At 40.0% G+C, this 20,647-nt stretch overlaps 1 protein-coding gene across 1 annotated transcript in view; it reads left to right on the top strand.

The window, feature by feature from the left end:
* Positions 1 to 882: 882 nt before the first annotated feature.
* Positions 883 to 20,647, top strand: part of SMIM13 (small integral membrane protein 13) — a 29,256-nt gene continuing 9,491 nt past the window's right edge. Inside the window, exon 1 of the mRNA XM_003788305.3 lies at positions 883 to 1,440. Coding sequence (XP_003788353.1) covers positions 1,365 to 1,440 — 76 coding nt within the window. The 5' untranslated portion in view covers positions 883 to 1,364. The remainder of the gene's footprint in view (positions 1,441 to 20,647) is intronic.

The raw sequence follows: 20,647 nt of genomic DNA on the forward strand, positions 1-20,647 counted from the left end.
ATTGTTGGTTAGCTGGCCCGGGCAGGGTTCGAACCTGCTAACTTCTGTGTACGTGGCCGGCGCCTTAACTACTGTGCACTTCTTTAATGAATGTAACGTGGTGTAACTGGGGGGTGGGGGGTGGTGTTAATTTCGGTTGGCGATAGAGTATTTGATATTGTTAAAGTGTCTTATTTCACAGAGGATTGTTCAAGCCAGAGCAGCAACAATCTTCAGCTGTGGGTCACCTGTCGTTTGGTCTCAAGGAAGCAGCTGAATCAAACTTAAAAACTACTTTCAGGTAGGTGAATTAAGAGCATTATAGATGTCCTTAAGTCACTCGTGGGTTACTTCTGAAAAACATTACCCATGAAAACACAGAACTCAACTTTCGTCTGGGGGGCGAAGTGAGGGGGAAGGAGACTCTTTGTCCCTGGCCCCTCTCTTTGACAGAGACCTGAGTTACTTCCTCCCAAGTACCCAATCTTCGCCCCCAGCAATGGGGCTGACTCAAGAGTAACCAGTTTTTCAGGCGGTCACCTCCCCTTTCCTCCCTCTGCATACTTGGTAGATCGCTGCTTGAAATCAGACGACTCTGAATGTGGAGTAATGGTTGAAATCTCACGGACGCCTCGGCAGGCAGGGAAGCCAACTCCGCGGGTTCCGAGAACCCCATCCCGCTGCGGATGGAAAGCGGCGATAGCTTGAGAAAGACCAAAGGCAGAAGGGGCGAGAGGGAGGGAGAAGCAAAGCCCCCAGAGCCGGTGCATTCTGGGAGTTGTAGTCCACACAGGACAGCACCCTCCCACCCTCACCAGGCTCCGCACTCCATTTCCCAGACGTCCCCGCGCCGCGAAGAAGGCGAGTGGAGGGGGCGCGCGGTGATGAGCCGCCACGGGGAGGGGGCCTGGGGCCGTGAAGGCGCTGCAGCCGCCGCCAGGAGACATTGACATCTGGCGTCTTTGGGGGCAGCGGGACACTCAGGCGGGCAGCTACGAGAGCCGTGGGTTTGTCTTGTGCTCCTGTGTTGGTCCTCTCTCCTCTCCACAGGCGCACAGCGTCTGACATGGAAGCGCGTCCGGCCGTCGTCCGGGTCTCAGGATCCCACGGCCCCGGCTCCCCGGAGCGATGAGGGGTTAGAGACGCCCTGGGGCCCGCCTGCTTCGCGCGCTCTGGTAGCCGCAGCGAGAAAGAGGGCCGGTCGGGCAGACAACTCGCAGTGCCCGCCCTTGCGCCGCCCCGCCCCGTGGGGGCGCTGCCGAGGGGGCGTCCGCCGCCCATGCTGCCCTGGCGCCCCGCCGCGCCTGGCGCCCGCCGCTGAAGCCCAGGACGCGCTGCCAGCCAGCCGGCGCCCGAGGTCCTGAGCAGACCACCCTCCCGGCAAGATGTGGCACAACGTCGGGCTGACCCTGCTGGTGTTCGTGGCCACGCTGCTGATCGTTCTGTTGCTGATGGTGTGCGGTGAGTGGGGACGTCCGCGGAGGGGGCAGTTGCACACGCCAGGTTGCTGACTTGCTTGTTTTGTCAGTTTTTTAAAAAAACGAGGATGGACAAATGTCTTGAAATCAATTGTTGCCCCCATACCTCTCAGGAGCGAGCGCAGAGGAGATGTGTCCCTGGCCCATGGCAGGCCCGCGGGCATCCTGGAGAGGGAAGGGACGGTGTCCAGAGCTGGGCATCTTGACTCTGGGTTTACAGCCTCACTGACAGCGTCTGCTCTTGATTGCCATTCTAACCACAGTCTGCACAGATTTTAACCTTGGCCTGTATTCGAAGGTGAAGTGATTGGTTACTCCGTTTTCTTTCTCACAGGTTCTGACTTTAATGGTAATGAGAGGTTTCACGACCTTTATTTAATCAAGGAGTGAGTTGGGTTTTCAGCACAGGTGAAATTGTTTGTTTATTCAGACTTCAGGCTTCAACTAAATTCCAAGTGGAGGTGTTGAGACCAGGCACAACTGAAAAACAGCGGCTATATTAAACGTCCCAGGGTCAGGTAACCTAACCCTTAGTTCTGTAATAATGGTGCTATTTTGTTTGCTGTGGGTATTTTCCTTCTTGGAATGAGAGGACATTAAACTTTCTTCTCAAGATAATGTTAGTGCACTTTTATCTCTTTTTGATTTCTTTATACACAGTAACTGATAACTACAGGTCTCTTAGCAAAGTGGCTGATTGTTGTGAAAATGTGAAAAGTGTTGAGAACAGATGTCAGTGAAATTATTCATACTTACAAGACTGAAGTATGGGTTCAGGTTGATGCAGTAATTGGTCAGAATTCATAAAAATGACTATAGTCTTATTCATTACACAGTGTACTAATAAATGCGTAGTAGAACTTGAAGATATGTGTGGGGTGGTGCATATGTATGTCTGTGTATTTGTATTTATATATTTGTATGTATATTTAAAATTTGTTATGTTTTATTATGACATCAGAGTTAAAGCTTTTAATTTGCAGCCTTTCTTTTCTGATAAGATAAAGCAGCTGAATAACCTTCTGTAATTTTCTGCTCATGATGTCAGCATTTTGAACTAACTGTAGATGTTTGAGGTTCTTGAAGTAAGGAAAACCAGATCCTTGTGACTTGTTTGCATGTCGGGAAGGAGGAAAGCACATGCTGTCCTTTCAAATTTGAATGCATAATGGACATGGGGATCGGACCCTACTACACCTTGGATAGAATTTGCCAAATTTACCCCTGGGGCATCAGAATTCCTAATTGCTCTCTCCTCTCTCAACAGCTCTTTGATGGTTTAATTTTACTCATTTTTCTAAAAGTGCCTTTAGTTTCTGAAAACATTATGGAATAAGGGGTAAAGTGGGCTAGGTAAAAAGAACATCTTATTTAGGTTGGAATGGTCAAGAACTAATGATCTGTGAAGAAGTGATCCTAATACATTTTTCGTCGGGAGAACTAATAATGGGGTAACCTCATGTTTTGAAGAGCGTGGGGCAGAGTCTTGGGGAGAGGAGGGAAGGATCTGACCAGCCTTGAGAGAGAAAAGTAGGACGCCGCTTCTAGGACTGCCATAACAAAATACCACAGGTGAATATGTTAACAAATCTATTTTTTCACAGTTCTCTGGAGGTTAGAAGTCTGAGATTGAGATGTTAGCAAGACTGATTTTTTTTGAGGCCTTTCTCCTTGGCTTATAGATGGTGGTCTCTCTGTGTCCTTGCATGATCTTTTCTCTGTGTGTGTCCCAATCTCTTCTAAGGATCCAAGTCACGGGATTAGGGCCATTAGATAGTCATCTCTTCTTGTGTTTTCACGTGGTCTTTGTGTCTGTGACCCAATCTCCTCTTACCAGGATGTCAGTCATTGGATTAGGGCCTTCACCCTTATTACCCGATTTAACCTTAATTACTTCTTTAAAAAAACCTTATCTCCAAATACAGCACAGTCATATTGGTGGTTAGAACTTCAACTTACGAATTTTGGGGGAACATACAAGCACCATGTCTTTAACACTGAGTGACCTAGGGACTAGCTGGATAGCTTAGAGTGTAAGCTCCTAAAACAATTGTTGTTAACTTTCTGGTGGTCAAGAGCTTTTTTGAGAATCTGGTGAATGCTGTGAATCTTCCCACTTTTTAGAAGAAAAATGCACCAATACACCCACCACCCACCCCCCTGTTTCAGAGATTTCATGGACTCCTCTTCCTTATTCCCAAACTTGGAGATCAGATTAAGAGCTTCTGCCCTTGGGGCTGGATCTCCTGTTTTCTATTTTATTCAGTTTAGCATACTGAGTGCTGAGTGTCTACTAGGCACTGGGAACAAAGAATTTGTGACAGGGTTCTGTCCCAAGGAATTCATACCTTAGTTTGCTTGAGAATTCTGATTGCAAATTTTAGGTTCCTAAGGAGGTTTTCCTTTTCTGTATTGAACTGTCTCTGCTTTCTCACCTCTCATTGATTCTAAAATGTTTTCCACTGCTACTATTCACTGAAGCTACTTTGTCAAGGTCAATAACAAATGCTGTCCTTATCACCAGCTCCTGGTAGGCACTTATCAGTACTAATTGAACTTAACCTGTTATAGTCATTCTCTACAGTGGAAGTATGGCATAAAAATATTTCTTTGACAAGCATTTCTTTTGCTTTTTGTAAGCTGTACTTCCATGGTGTTCTTCCTACCATAGTGGCTATTTATGTTTTCTTAGCTTCTCATCCCCCAGAATTTCTTAAATTGTTAAACTACAACCTACTATAGGAGGAAATATATTATTCCTAGCACATTCATAAGTATATAAACTGTTATGTTTATCCATCAGTTTACATCTTCCTACCTATCACCTGTCTCTGAAATGAAAAGTTTAGGGACTATTGCTTGCCTTTACTCCATGAGATGTTTCATTTTCTGCTTTTATCTTCATAATATACAAATATATTTATATTTTCTTTTTCCTATTCTTTCTGTATGGTATCTTATCTAATCCTAGAGACTTAAAGACCAACTGTAACTAATGACTGTAAAATGTTTACCTGTAACTCTCACTTCTTTCTTTTTTTTTTTTTGAGATAGAACCTCAGGCTATTGCCCTAGGTAGAGTGCTGTGACATCACAGCTCACAGCAACCTCCAATTCCTGGGCTTAAGCAATTCTCTTGCCTCAGCCTCCCAAGTAGCTGAGACTACAGGTGTCTGCCACAACACCCAGCTATTTTTTGGTTGTAGTTTTCATTGTTGTTTGACAGGTCTAGGCTGGATTCGAACCCGCCAGCTCTGGTGTATATGGCTGGCGCCTTAGCCACTTGAGCTACAGGCACCGAGCTTGTAACTCTCATTTCTCTCCTGAGCGCCAAGCTCATGCATCAAACTTTTTTATTGATATCCCCAATGGAATATCTAATAAGTATATCAAATTTAATACACCTTAAACAAAACTCCTTACCTCCTGTTACTTCCTCAGTCTTTCCCATCTGCAGTGTTACCTGCTTCCACTCAGTGGTTCCAGCTAAAGACTTCTGTGTCATCCTTGATTTTTGCCTCTTCCTTTCTAGCCTTTGCCCCTAAAGCACATGGACTTCTGTGCTTTAAGTTAGCACAGAATTTCTAACTTTTATACCTTAAAAAAATTGGAAATATTCTATCTTCTCCATGAAGAGAAAATACTGTCACCATCGTCATCTTTGGCTTGCTTTCTTTCCTAACTAGTCTTTTTTCCAACTCATTTTTCCTTTATAACTTACTTTTCACATCCTAGTCAGTTTTTTATAAAGGAAATAGTTCACCAAAAATTTTTAACAAAAGAACTATAGTTTCAAAAGTCCGTAGTACTTATCAAAGGTAGTTCCTTTCAATCCTCACTTTCACTATTATCCTAGTTATTCCATATTTCTAAATAACATATTCATTGCTATCTATTGTTTTTTGACATTTTAGACATTATTAACCATGGTAGATTCCCCATGTTTTCCCTGCTTGCTTTTAATAACGTAATTTTTGGTTAACTTAATAGGATTTATATTTTGCTTGTGTAAATATTATTCCTTGGTAGTATAATATGACCATATCTCATTTTCCTTGAACTTAATACATACTTGCCTTTTAAATTTAATTTAAATATATAGTATTACCTTTTTGTATGTACCCATTGTTATTTGTCCCCCTCCCAAATGTTCTATAATCTTACAGCCTTCAGTAATATTTCTTCTGCCCAGTCCCAGAGCCCTCCTTCTCAACAACTGTCATTCTCCTACAGAAAGCTGTCTTTCTCTGCTATCCTGTTTTATAGCCTGTTTTTTGGATCTCATGCCATCTTTCTCAGTTTACACTCTTGTTTTGTTGGAGCACATTTCCTAGTAGCCTTCTAAGAAAGAACGCTTTGAAAATAATTTTGAGCTAATGGCTGAAAATGTCTTTTTATTTACTATCCTTATACTTGATAGTTAGACTATATTTGGGATTGTAAATAACTGTCATTCAGACTTTTGAAATTAGTATTTCATTGATTTCTAGGACTGATTTTAAGAAATCTGTTGCCTTTTGTTTCCTTGTCCTTGGTTTCTGTTTCTTAATGTATTTTGGGTAGCCTTTTTTATCATTCTTATTCTGAAACATATCTTTTTATCTTTTATTTTCTGTTTCAGTTCCTTCCTTCCTCTTTCTTCTGGGAGATATTTTGGGTTTTATCTTCTCTTATATTGGATTTCTGATGCTAATTTTAGCTATCCAATTTTTAATTTCCAAGCTTGCTTCTCTGATTATTGCTCTTTTGCAGCACCTATTTGTGCTCTATATATGCAGTATCCTATATCCTATATCTCCCTAAGCATGTTACAGGTTTTTTTTTTTTTTAGAAAGTGTTTGCTCTTCTCCTTACATTGTCTGTGTTGTGCATGATTATTTTTTCTTTTCTTTTTGTATTTTTTTAGAGACAGAGTCTCACTGTGTTGCACTTGGTAGAGTGCTGTGGCATCACGGCTCATAGCAACCTCCAGCTTTTGGGCGAAGCTCTTGCCTCAGCCCCCTGAATAGCTGGGACTACAGGCATCTGCTACAACGCCCGGCTATTTTTTTGTTGCCGTTTGGCCACAGCTGAGTTTGAACCCACCACCCTCAGTATATGGGGCCAGTGCCCTACTCACTTAGCCACAGGAGCCACCTATGAATGTTTTTTTCTTTCTGCTTATTTGCTTTAGACTCTTTTCTTGATAGAGGTTTTCTATAAATGTTTAGTGACCTGTTCTGTGTTCATATTTAAAGAACGAGATAGTAAAAGAAGTTGATAAATTCTGTGTGGGGTCTGCAGTATACTTAACGCAGTATGATGACAGAGACTTGGCCTCTTCTCTAGGAGTATCCCCAATTGTTAGTATCAGCAGATCTATTCTCTGTGGGTATTCTGTTTCTCTAGACAGGAATTCTCTCATTTCCCAGTTGGGTGTGGTAAACTTGGCTGTCTTATGAATAGACGTTCAACCAATCCTTTTTTCTCCCCTCTCCTCTTCGCATTCCAGGTCCTTATTTTTTTCCCCATGGTTCTTCATTTCATTTTGGCTTCAGTTAGCCCCTCTCTTACGATCCAGATTTTTGTTTCCATTCTTTTCCTTTGTTAGTTGAGTTACTGCTTGTCCTTGGAGTAATATATATTTTTTTTGTTTGTTTGTTTGTTTGTTTTTTGAGACAGTCTCACTATATTGTCCTTGGTAGAATGCTGTGGCATCACAGCTCACAGCAACCTCCAACTCTTGGGTTTAAGCAAGAGTTTTGTTTTGCCTCAGCCTCCCAAGTTGCCTCCCAAGTTACAGGTGCCCACCACAATATCCAGCTATTTTTGTTGTTGTTGTTATCATTGTTGTTTAGAAGCCCTGGGTTGTGTTCGAACTGCTAGCCCTGGTGATGTGGCCAGCACCATAACCACTGAGCTATGGACATAGAGCCCTTGGAGTAATATTTTTAAATGTCCCTTCTTGTTTAAATCTTCAGATGATTTCCCATTTTCCTTGAAATACAATCCAGTTGTCTTACTGTGGCCTATAAAGAGCTGGGTGATGTAGCCCCTACCTACCTCTTTGATTTCATCTCTGGACTTTTCCCCACTACTCCTAACATTCCAGGAACAAGCCAACCTTTTGGGGCTTTTGTCCCCAGTCTTCCTTTGGCTCTTAAAGTGATTGGTTGTTCTTCATTCAGGTTTCATTATAAACATCATTTTAGAGAAACCTCCCCTGACCGCTTATAGTAGTTTATTCACTCACTTTATCTCATTTACCCATTGTTTTCTGAGCACTTAACACTATCTGAAATGAGTTGTTTGTGTGTTTAGACTGTAAGCTCCATGAAGTTGTGGACCTTACCTGGCTTGCTCACTACTCCATCCCTGGGCTTGAAATAGCGTGTGGCACATAGTAAGCCCTTAGAAGTTTGAAGAGGGAATGAAGAAAGATTCCTCAGTTTAAATTATTAAATTCTCATTACAAAGAAGTCTTAAGTGAGGCACAAATGACAGTTCTCTCACGATGGATAGCCCTTATCCATCAATAAAATATACTTTATGAGCTTCATATTCATTTGCTATGAGTGGTGGTCATGGGAGTCTACAAATTAATAAAGCATAATCTCTGCCTTTGTGGACCTCATGCTTCAGTAGAGAAGACATTCATATAGCAGGTAAAGGGAGTTAAAACCTAGGTTTCCATTCCTTTCTCAGGTTATTTGCCTAAGGCTCCAAAAGCAATTAGCACCCAGGCTCACCCCTGTGATATAATTCAAAATATATTTGGTCTTTGTCCCTGATTTCTGGCACAAAACCCACAGAATTTGAGTGGTAGGAATGTTTTTTGTTTTCAGACCTTTCTGTCCTGGCCTGCTTTATGCTAATGCCTCAGGGTGACTCAGAGTGCATCCCCTAGTTAGTTAGGCTGATCTCTGGAAAGACCAAACAGGTGATTAGAAGGTGGGACGTTTACAGCCCCACATCTGACCTTCGGCAGGGAGGCTGGAGATTGGCTTATAAACACTGTCAAACAGGGTGGTGCCTATGGCTCAGGGGGTAGGGCACTGGCCCCATATACCAAGGGTGGCGGGTTCAAACCTGGCCCCGGCTAAACTGCAACAAAAAAGTAGGTGGGTGTTGTGGCAGGCACCTGTAGTCCCAGCTACTTGGGAGGCTGAGGCAAGAGAATCGCCTAAGCCCAGGAGTTGGAGGTTGCTGTGAACTGTGACACCATAGCACTCTACCGAAGGTAATAGATAAAGTGAGGCTCTGGCTCTACAAAAAAACCAAAACAAAATGTCAACAATGAGCATGACAAGCATTTCAAACTTGGTATATCTGTATTCCAGACCTTGCTCTTTATAGCCCTCTCTATTTTGGTAGATGGCAACTTTATCATTTCAATGAGGCTCCCAAACTTTTCTGCAAGATGCTGGCCTCTCTCACATACACCTGGCCTCTTTCCCCTTACTCTGGTTTATATTTTCCTATAGTACTTTATTATAATCATCAGACAGATATGTTGTAATAAGGATACTATTTGGAGCATAGTAAGTACTCATGAATATTTGTTTTTGTTTAATTTCAGGTTAAATATGAGGATACAAACAACTAAATCACAATGTTTGGATTTGTTAGCTAGAGTCTGCCTTGTACTTATGTCCTACACCCAAAAGCTGTGCCATACACCCCTACATTGTGCCCTTTCAGTGGGAGCACCCTAATTCCCTCTCCCCCCTTCCCTCTTCTTCATTCTCCCTCCCCCAACTTGAATCAAAATGAGTTTTTCTCCTATGTGGGAGTGAATTAGATCGTCTATTGGCTTTATATTAGTACTGAGTACATTGGATGTTTGCTTTTCTATTCTTGTGATACTTTACTGAGAAGGATGTGTTTCAACTCTGTGCAGGTTAATACAAAAGATGTGAAGTCACCATCTTTTTTATGACTGAATAGTATTTTGTGGTATGCACATACATATCATAGTTTGTTAATCCTTTCCTGAGTTGATAGGCTCAGGTTAGGTTGTTTCCTTGTCTTGGTGATTGTAAATTGAGCTGTGATAAACAATCTAGTGCAAATGTCCTTATGATAAAATGATTTTTTTTCTTCTGGGTAGATGCCTGATAGTGGGATTGCAGGATCAAATAGGAGATCTAATTTAAATTCTTTGAGGATTCTCCATATTTCTTTCCAAAGAGGCTGTATTAGTTTGCAGTCCCACCGACAGTGTAAAAGTTCCTCTCTTTACATCTGTGCCAGCATCTGCAGCTTTGGGATTTTGTGATATGAGCTAATCTTCCTGGGGGTTAAGTGATATCTCAGGGTGGTTTTTATTTGCATATCTGATAATTAGGGACGTTGAGCACTTTTTCATGTTTGTTAGCTGTTCGTCTGTCTTCCTCAGAGAAGGTTCTGCTCATGTCTCTTGCCCAGTGATAGATGGGTTTGTTGGCTCTTTTTTTGTTGGTTAATTTGAGTTCTCTGTAGATCCAAGTTATCAAGCCTTTGTCAGATTTGTAATATGCAAATATCTTTTTCCATTCTGAAGGTTATCTATTTGCTTTGATTGTTTTGTCCTTAATTGTGCAGACTTTTCATAAGTCCCTTTTGTTAGTTTTAATTGGTGTTGCAGTTGTCATGGAAAGTCTTTTTCATAAAATCTTTCCCTAGGCTGACATCTTCAAGAGTTTTTTGTATACTTTCTTCTAGGATTTTTTTGTTTCATGCTTTAGGTTTAAATCTTTATCCATCTTGAATCCAGTGGTGAAAGGTGTGGATCAAGTTTTGGTCTTTTACTTGTAGTTTCCCGTTCTCCCAGCACCAACTCCATGAATATTTGAATGAATGAATGAATTTTGAGCCCTTGAATAATTAGCAAGGATGAGATTATAGATGTATACAAGAGGCATCTAAATTGTGAAACTATATATATATATATATAGCCTCCAGAATTTATGCTTTCTTATAGGCAATGGGGAGCTGAGAGTTTTTATTTATTTTTTTTTGAGAGAGTCTCATTTTGTCACCCTCTGTAGAGTGCCGTGATATCATAGCTCACAGCAACCTCAAACTCTTGGGCTCAAGCGATTCTCTTGCCTCAGCTTCCCATGTAGCTGGGACTATAGGCACCTGCCACAATGCTCAGCTATTTGTAGAGATGGGGTTTTGCTCTTGATCATGCTGGTCTTGAACTCATGAACTCAGTCAATCCACTGGCTTTGGCCTCCCAGAGTGCTAGGATTATAGGTGTGCACCACCGTGCCTGGCTGAACTAAGGGTTTTTAGCCAGCATTTAAAAAAAAAAATTTTTTTTTGGTAGAGATAAAGTTTCACTTTATCACCCTTGGTAGGGTGCTGTGGCATCACAGCTCACAGCAACCACCAACTCCTGGGCTGAGGTGATTCTCTTGCCTCAGCCTCCTGAGTAGTTGGGACTACACTTGCCCGCCACAACACCCAGCTGTTTTTTGTTTGCAGTTTGGCTGAGGTTGGGTTTGAACCCACCACCCTTGGTATATGGGGCTGGCACCCTACCCACTGAGCCACAGGTGCCGCCCAGCACTTTAAAATTTTATAGGTTGCTCTAGCCACAGTGTGTGGAGAGAGGGAGGTTAGAGACCAAGAAACTAGTTAGGAGATTAGCATTAAGTGACCATGAAAGTTTGAACAGGCTTAGAGTCAGTGGTAGCTTTGTGATTGTAAGGTGACTCACCAATAGTAATTCCACTCATGTCCTCAGCATTTTTCACTGTGTCTAGAACCATGTAGGATTTGAAGTCTTTGGACAGAATTAAAACCCAGTCAACATAGGTCCCGGAGGAACATACATTTCAAAAATAATAGGAGGATAAGGTAAACTGTATTGATTGCAGAAAAGTGCAAACAAGTTTTACAGCTTGGTTTTCATATAATCTGCAAAGATGTGTTAAAAAATAAACTTCGGCATTAAAAAAATTATAAACTTCAAGCAGTTGCGACTCTTAACAGGGGAACTCAAGGAATAAACTTTTATAAGGTGTGCATGAAAATAAGACTCAGAATATTTGATGGTTAGAGAGTCTTTAGCTGTTGTTTAGTTTGTGTTTTTTGGTTAGTTAAGCTTAAATTTTACTTGACTGTTTACTCCAAGTTAGGTGTCACTTTGCTTGTGTAGGAACCCAGGGTGCCAAAGTTGTCTCAACCTAATGGCCTCTCAGCTAATTATTCTAATGGGTGCTTCAGGAGTGTGACAGATAATTGTTTCACATTTTCTGATTTTAGTCAGCTTTATTAAAGTATAATATATAATAAAATTTAAAGTATACAATTTGATGAGTTTTGGCAAATGTATACAGTAGTGTGACCACCCACAATCAGGATACAGATCATATCCATCACTCCAGAAAGTTCTCTCATGTCTTTTTTTTTTTTTTTTTTTAAGACAGTCTAATTCTGTTGCCTTGGGTAGAATGCCATGGTGTCATCATAGCTCATAGCAACCTCAAATCTTGGGCTCAAGTCATCCGCCTGCCTCAACCTCCCAAGTAGCTGGAACTATAGGCACTTCCCAGAGCCCTGGGCTGTTTTTTAGAGACAGAGTCTCTCTCTTTCTCAGGCTGGTTTTGAACTCTTAAGCTCAGGCAATCCGTCCAGGTTGGCCTCCCAAAGTGCTAGGATTACAAGTGTGAGCCACTACACTATTTTTATGTGAACATGTTTTCATTTCCCTTGGGTAACTTTGTAGGAAACTGCCAAACATTTTGCATTGTCAACAGCCATGCGTGAGAGTTTTGGTTACTCCAAATCTATCTCTAACTTTAGGGATTGTCTGTCTTTAATTTCGCCAGTCTGGAGGAAGGATAGTAAATCATTAGGGTTTTGATTTGTGTTTCCTCAATGACTAGTGATGTTGAGCATCTTTTCATGTGTTATTTCCCATTTTTTCTATCTTCTCTGGTAAAATGTCTATACACATTTTTCTCACTTAAAAATTGTGTCATTTGTTTTTTGATTATCAAGTTGTAGCTATTCTTTTTTCTGGGTACAAGTCTTTTATTAGGGAAAAGTTTTGCAAATATTTCCTTCTAAATTGTAGCTTTGCTTTTTTTTTACTTTTTGTGTCTTTTATTTTGTTATTTTGTGTTCCAATCCAGCTTATTAATTTTTTTAAGTATAATGTGTTTATTTTTTATTTTTATTTATTTATTTTTTAGAGACAGAGTCTCACTTTATTGCCCTTGGGAGAGTGCTGTGGAATCACAGCTCACAGCAACCTCCAACTCCTGGGCTTAGACGATTCTCCTGCCTCAGCCTCCCGAGCAGCTGGGACTACAGGCATCCACCACAACACCCAGCTATGACATGTTTATTTAAAAAAAATTTTTTTAATTGCTAAATAAGAATTATAATATATTTGTGGTGTACAACATGATTTGGAGTATGTATACATTTTAGAATGGCTAAATTGAGCTAATTAACTTAATGCCTTACCTCATATATTTATTTATTGTGGTGAGATCAGGTTTTTTTTCTTTCCTTTCTTGCTTTTTGAGTCCTAAGAAATTATTGTCTACTCAGAGGTCACAAAAATTTTCTCTTGCATTCTAGGACTTACACGTTTAGATTTTACCTTTAGGTCTGTGATTCACCTTGCAGTAATTTTTGTCTGTGATTTGAGTTAAGTGTTTCTTTGCCTGCCTTCTTTCCTTTTTCCTTCTTTCTTTCTTCCTTCTTTCCTTTTTCCTTCCTTCCTCCCTCTCTGTCTCTCATTCTTTTTCTTCCTTCCCTCCCTCTCTTACTTCCTTCCCTTCCTCCTTTTCTTCCTTCCTTCCTTCCCTTTCTTCCTCCCCTTCTTCCTTCCCTCCCTCCCTTTTTTCTCCCCTCCCTCCAGCTCCCTTTCTTTCTCTGTCTCTTTTTCATTCTCTCCCTCCCTCTCTCTGTTTTAGCATCATTGATTGAAAAGGCCATTCTTTTCCCATTGGGTTACTTGATACCTTTGTTGAAAATCAGTTTATCCTGTATGTATGAGTTTATTCTAGACTCTGTTCTGTTCCTTTGAATTATATGTCTATCCTTATGCCACTTGTGTTAAGTTGTACAAAGTTGTTCTTTTTCAAAGTTGTTTTGAGTATTTTAGGTCCTTTGCATTTCTGTATAAGTTTTGAATTCTTTGCATTTCCTTGTAAGTTTGCCATGTTAACAGTGTTGAGTTTTCCAATCCATGACCCTGTTATATCTCTCCATTGTCTATCTTTCAACATTGTAAGGTCCTATCCAGTGCAATGAGGCAAAAACTAAAATGAATGTGAACTAAATTAAATATAATAAATGAATTTAGTGGATACATTATTACATTTAATTTTTATGAAGTCCTTAAGATTTTCTGCCTACAGGCTTGTGTTAACTGCAAGCAAAGATAACCTTACCTATTCTTTTTCGTGTGTGTGCGTGCGCATGTTTGTATGTTTTTTCTTAGTTTTGCCTTATTGTACTGTTCTAGCGCCTTACAAGCTTGAAAGAAAGAGCAGATCTTCTTTCCTGATCTTTTGGAGCAAAATAATACTCACTCTTTTACCATTAAGTATGTAAATGGTAAAAGACTTTTACCATTAATCCCTAGCTGTAGGATTTTTGTAGCTGTCAAATTGAGAAAGTAATTTTGTCTTCTGTTTCTACTTTGCTGAAGTTTTTTTCTGAATAGATGTTGGATTTTTTTTACAGTGCTTTTTGTGTATCTAAGATGATTGTGTGCTTTTTCTAAGTCTGTTAATATGGTATTAAAGCAATCTTGCATTCTTCAGATAAATTCACTTTGGTCATTACTTATTTTTTCCTTTTTATATTGTAGGAATTGATTTACTAAATATTTAAGGTGTTTCTATTTACAGTCATGAGGAAAGGAATGTTTGTACTTTTATTTTTTATTTAATTTTTTACAGTAGCCTTTTATTTTTAATACCTATTATGCCATGAATTCATAGGGAAAAGGTTCCAGCAACTCTGGGGAGGCTCCTTTCCATTGAATGTGACAAAGCTTGCTATACCTATTATGCCATGAGTTCATGGAGAATAGGTTCTGGCACCTTATGTTCCTGTTCCATCTGTTCTCTTGGTTCTCCTGTGTGCTATGCTATATGCCTGTTATGCTGTGAATTCATAGGGAATGGGTTCCAGGAGTTCAGCTTCCTTTCTATTGGTTCTCACAAAGAACCAATGCGTCTCTGGGTGGAGCAGGCTGGTGCTTCGATTGAACCCAGGTACTTCTTTTTCTGATCATTTTGCTTCATGAGTTTTAGGAAGCTATCTTGGCTCTTAGATTGCTTAATACGCTCAATATGAACATTAATCTTCTTGGCAAGAACCCTTACCTTGCCCTTACCTTGTTTGTTTACAATAATGCCAATAGCATGCTTGGTAACCCTGTAGACTCTTCTAGTTTTGCCAAGGTAATATCTGTGTGATATGCGTTTTTGAACAGTACCCATTCCCTTGATGGTCTGTAGTATCACCTTTTTTGTAGATTCACATGTATGTAACCAAAGGAATAACTCCATGTTTTCTAAAAGGCCTTGAGGTTCATGTATTGGGTGCCTCGCCTCTTTCCCTTTGTGTTTGTTATTTTGGTGAATTACTAGAAGATGGCATCTCCAGAGGAAAGCTATTTGTACTTTTAAAGGCCTCTGTCTGGTTTTGTCAATGAGTTGGAAACTATTTATTTTGATTTTTTTTTTTTTAGATGTGTTTGCATACAATTGGTATATTTGTTTTTTTATTGATGTGTAACAGATTCCCACAAATTTAGCACCTTTATTAGCTCACAGTTTCTGGGGTTAGGAGTCAGGGCCTGGCTTAGCTGGGTCCTCTGCTGCCTACCTTGTAAGTCTATAGTCAGGGTGTTGGCGTGCCTACATTCTTTTCTGGAGGGTGGGAGTTCCTCCTACAAGCTCAGGAGATTGTTTGCAGGATTCAGTTCCATGTGACTGTAGGCCTTGGAGCAGCTTCCTCCTCCACACCAGTAGAATCTCTGACACCAGGGCAGGCCATAGTTCTCTCTTTCAAGGCTTTCACCTAATTAAGTCAGGCCCACCCAGGGTAATTTAATTTTTGAGAAACACAGAGTCAAATGATTGTGACCTTAATTACATCTGCAAAATCCCTTCACCTTTATAACATACCCTAATAAAGGGAGTAACTATTTGATCATGGTTGCCATATTCTGTTGGTTAGCAGGTCACAGGTTCCACCCACACACAAGGGGAGGAGTCATACAAGGATTTCACAAAGGCCTGAGGTATTGGTGTTACAGGAGTGTATCTGCCACAGTTGGCATAATTTCTTTCTTAATGTTTGGAATTCATCTGGGCCTGGACTTTTCTTTTTGGAAGGGTTTTCAATTACAAATTCAGTTTCTTTCCAGTTATTTCTTCTTGAACCAGTTTTTGTAGTTTGTGTCTTTCAAACACTGTGTCTATCAAGCTTTGTGTCTGTTTTTGCTGAATTGTATACTTTTGTTGTGTGAAGTTCTTTTTCGTGGGGAGAGAAGGACGGCTTGGCCGCGGGTGCAAGCTCGCTCCTAGAATTGTTTGAAAGCAAGAAACAACTACACACTCTTAGGTGGCATGTAGCAAAATGTCTTTATTTTTTACTCCCTTTTATTGGGAGCTAGTCACGTACACATTGATCAATAATCCTAACATCCTCATTTCTTATCTTAAACTATAGAAAAGAAAGAAAGAAAGTAATCCTAGCATCCTCATTTCTTATCTTAAACTATAAAAAAGAAAGAAAGTCCAGGAATGTGAGATAGCCATCTTAAGATTAGCCAAAAGAAAGAAAGTCCGGGGAAAGTAAGACAACCATCTTAAGCTAGCCTCAGGCTATTCCTCTTGGAAGATCTAAAAGAACAATACATTATCTGACTTCTATTGTTAAAGTTAAAGGTTAGGATAAACAGAGGAGTAAAACCTTTCTCTTCTATGTACTCAATTAAATTTCTGAGAAACTGGCTTCATGACTGTTTTCCTATGGCTTTGGAGATCCTGCAGTTACGATGGAGTATTTTACTCGACATCATTCCGATGGAGTTTTTCTTTTTACTCACATCAACCTTTGAGTCATGTCCTCTGCACAGATGGGCCGTTTCAACCCTTATCTGACAGGCTGACTTGACTGCACAGTCGGGGTTACCTGTAAGAGGTTTTTACGCCTGGCCTGCAGGCCTCCACCATGTTTTCCCAGGTCGCTTAGGGCCTCAACAAAAGCACATAATACTCACAAGTCTTTTAGCTTAGTTCTGGAATTGAAAGAGCACATTTCATTTAATTTTTGTGGGGGTTTACCCCACATACTTTACAGGGATAAAGTTTATAATATTCCTTCATTATCCTTTTAATACCTAAAGGATATGTGGTGGTGTCTTCGCTTTCATTCCTCATCTTGCTTATTTGTGTCCTTTTTTTAAAATTTATTTTTATTTATTATTTATTAAATCATAGCTGTGTACATTAATGCAGTCATGGGGTACAGTGTGCTGGTTTTATATACAATTTGAAATATTTTCAACAAACTGGTTAACATAGCCTTCGTGGCATTTTCTTAGTTATTGTGTTAAGACATTTATATTCTACATTTAGAAAGATTCACATGTACCCTTGTAAGATGGACCATAGGTATGGTCCCGTTAATCAGCCTCCCTTATACATTTTGTTGATCCACTGCCTACCTAGGAGGTAGCTTTAGTTTCACTGATTCTCTTCTTCCTATTGTTTGTCCATATTCTATTTCTTTGATTTATAAACACATCTTTCTTGCCTTGCTACTGCTTATGTTGAGTTTAGTTGTACTACTTTTTCTAGTTTGCTTCTGGGGAAGCTCAAACTATTGATTTTTAGACTTTTTCTCATTTAATGATAAAATTTTTTCCATGTATTGCTTATGATTTTTTTTATTTGTATTCAGTTTAAGATATTTTCTAATTTCACTTGTGATTTCTCCTTTGAAACATGAGAAATATTTAGAAGTATGTTTTAAATTTTGAATATTTGGTTTTTAAAAGCTATTTTTTCATCAGTTGATTTGTTAGATGTATTCTGTATGATAAAAATTGGGAGGATTTACCCTTCAATTTAGTGAGTTACTTTATAGAATATGGTCTATCTTGGTGAGTGTTCCAAATATAGTTAGAATGTTTCTTCTGCAGTTGAGTGGAATGTTCTGTACATCTCAGGTCAATTTGTTTGATGGAGTGGTTCAGTATTTTTGAGAAAGGGCACCAGCAGTTCTCACCATAGAGTAGCCACTGTATTACAAGGTAGGAATCTTCAGAGCTAATGTTGATTCTGAAATGGATCAGTTGGTGAAAATCATTCAGTCTTTAAATTCAAGGGTAATATTTTGGGAGGACGGATAAGGAAGAAGGGGAGAGAGGATGGAGGTTGGTTAATTTGTTTTGAGTATCTTCTCTGTGCCAGGTACTGTTTTAAGGCAGAGGGAACACACTGGAAAACACTGAGTAATCCATATACTTCCTTGAGAAATCTGTGTCTCACAGAAAGACAGTACTAACACATTGAATGATGGAAGTGAACATGAGGTGCTGAAGTGATCACCCAAGACAGCTCATATTGAAGAAATAGTTTTGTGGAAAGATTTCATAGTTCTGTATTAAATATGCTTAAATTCTCAGTAACAGCAGTACTAGTCTCATGTCCTTGTAGTTTCCCTTAGTGGGTAGAAGGTTGGAGCCTAGAAGATGGTAAGTAACACTGCCAGTATTTGAGTGTTTTATTATATCTAACATTGGTTTTTATCCATTATGTGTATTAACTTTTAATTACTGCACTGACCCTTTGAGAGTAAGTATAGTATCTATCATCCATGTTTTATAGAAGAGGAAACTGTTATAAGTAGGTTGTTGAGTTAGGATTCATGAGAGAGTAATGTGGCTCTAACATTCCTCTGAGATATAAAAGATTATGGTAATAACTCAGTTGATAGAAAATGAGGATTTGATTTAGGATAGAGAGTGGCAGTAGGAATATAGAGAATAAAACAGATGGGAGAATCTCTAGTACTGGGTTAAAGTAAGGAAGGGACAAAATAGTGAAGAGGAACTCTTTCCTAGCAGAAATGGGGCGAGGAAACAGTACTCATTGGGAGATGGATACAGGTATGTACACACACACTTTTGAGATGTCTTCAGGCCAACCAGGTAAATTCCTTTCTGGGGCTCAAGATAGGTGGAAGGTATGGATAAAAAATTTGGTTATCTGTAACATAAATGATATTTGGATCCATGGAAATGCTTTGATCACTGAAGGGAAAGAGAATAGAAAGAGGAGAAGAGAGATTGTAAAGGACAGCTTTAAAGATGTCTTAACATTTATTGGATAAAATTTTGTACATGGAGGTCTTATGGTTTAACTTTATGTTGACTCACCAGTGGCAACTCCAGGGCCTTCTAGCTTTACCTACTGTGTCATTGAGAAAGTGATGTGCACTAGAGGGGCAGCGTAGAGGGAGAGGTTGGCTCTCTTTGGCTTAGTCAACTTTGTGGAGTAGGATATCTTAACTTCCTTCAGAGTAAAGTGAAAATAAGGTAGTAGGATTGAAAATGGAAAAGAGCTTTGTCCAAACATGATATTGGTATTGAGCCAGTCGGTTAATTGTGTGGATTCTGTCATGAAGGTGAGATTATGTAACTCCATTGGAATGATGCCATAATTTACAAAGACAATAATTTGTGCTTATACTGCACCTGGGCTCATGGACTAAAAAGATCCTGGGTAGTGTCTTAGTCCATTTGGGCTGCTATAACAGAATACCATGGATGGGTGGCTTATAATCAACAGAAATTTCTTATAGTTCTGGAGGTCTGGAAAGTTCAAAATCAAAGTACTGTTAGATTAAGTTTGGTAAAGACCTGCTTCCTGGCTCATAGATGGCTGGCTTATTGCTGTGTACGAGGGGAGGGATAAGGGAACTTGATGGACTGTCTCACATATGCTCTTAACCCCATTCACGAGGACTCCACACTGTGACCTATCACTCCCAAGGGCTCTACCTCCAACATTGGGGATTAAGTTTCAGTATTTGCCCAGCTATTTGGGAGGCTGAGGCAAGAGGATCGCTTAAGGCCAAGAGTTTGAAGTTGCTGTGAGCTACGATGGTGCCACAACACTCTTCCCACAGCAGCAGAGTGAGACTCTGTCTTAAAAAAAAGTTTCAATATATGAATGTTGGGGACCCACAAACGTTCAATCGGTAGCAAGTAGTGAAATCAGATTCTCATTCTCTAAATAGTGTTTTGTGTATTGGCCATACTTTTAAACTGAAAATCTGAGAAATTTGATAAATTGCTAAAATTCATTGTTCTACCTTATGTAGCTGGCTTTCTTCAATAGTTGTGAGTCATTTTGAACTTTTATTTTCTTACCTGGAACACAGGAATAATGGTTGCTGGCCTCAGTCAGAAGGATTGTGAGGACTAAATGAGATGTTGTGTTTAGAAGCACTTTGTGAACTGAGAACTGTATAAGTGAAGGTGGTGAAATTACAGTTACCTCCTGGGCTTGTGGTGTGTAGATGGCAATGGTTCCTTGGTAAGTTCAAGTTCTATCATTACCCTTCTGTTGCCAGCATGTTTGTCTTGTGTGGAAAAACAACATATAGTGTGTTTCATGAAATTCATTTTTTGAAGTAATGCTTAGTTATTGGCACACATAAGTGATAGCTCCTTTGATTATTCACACCCTCTACTGCTGGCTAGTTTTTCATATATACAGTGCTTATCAATGTGAGGCTGCAGCTAAGCATCAATTTGCCTTTTACTAAATCCCAGGCCTGGTAGCAGACATGTGTCCGTAGGTAAAGAGTAAGGTTTCTGGTGTGTGTGGATCAGGTTTGGGTGGCAGCACATGTGTGAACTATACTTCCACGAGAGGTCCTGTCTGTTGTCGGCATGCAAAATGCAAGGGAAGGGTTCTCTTTAGTAAAAGGTAGCCTGGGTCTTCCTCAGTCCCTTCCTCCTCTACAGAACATACACACACCTGGGAGAAATCAGTAACTGTGGCCCACAGCCCAAATTAGGCTGGTTTATTCTTACGATAAGTTGGAATTCTCTGTCTGAACTAGTGATCCTTTCTCTTGTGTCTGTGGTGCCTCTCCTCCTGCCAACACACACACCCCTGTCCTGATTTGGTGTTGTCTTATGACCAATAACATGTAGGTAACTTTCCATT

This window comes from Otolemur garnettii, unplaced genomic scaffold, assembly GCF_000181295.1.
Source record: "Otolemur garnettii isolate 467f Iridium unplaced genomic scaffold, OtoGar3 scaffold00026, whole genome shotgun sequence".
NCBI classification, from domain to species: domain Eukaryota; kingdom Metazoa; phylum Chordata; class Mammalia; order Primates; family Galagidae; genus Otolemur; species Otolemur garnettii.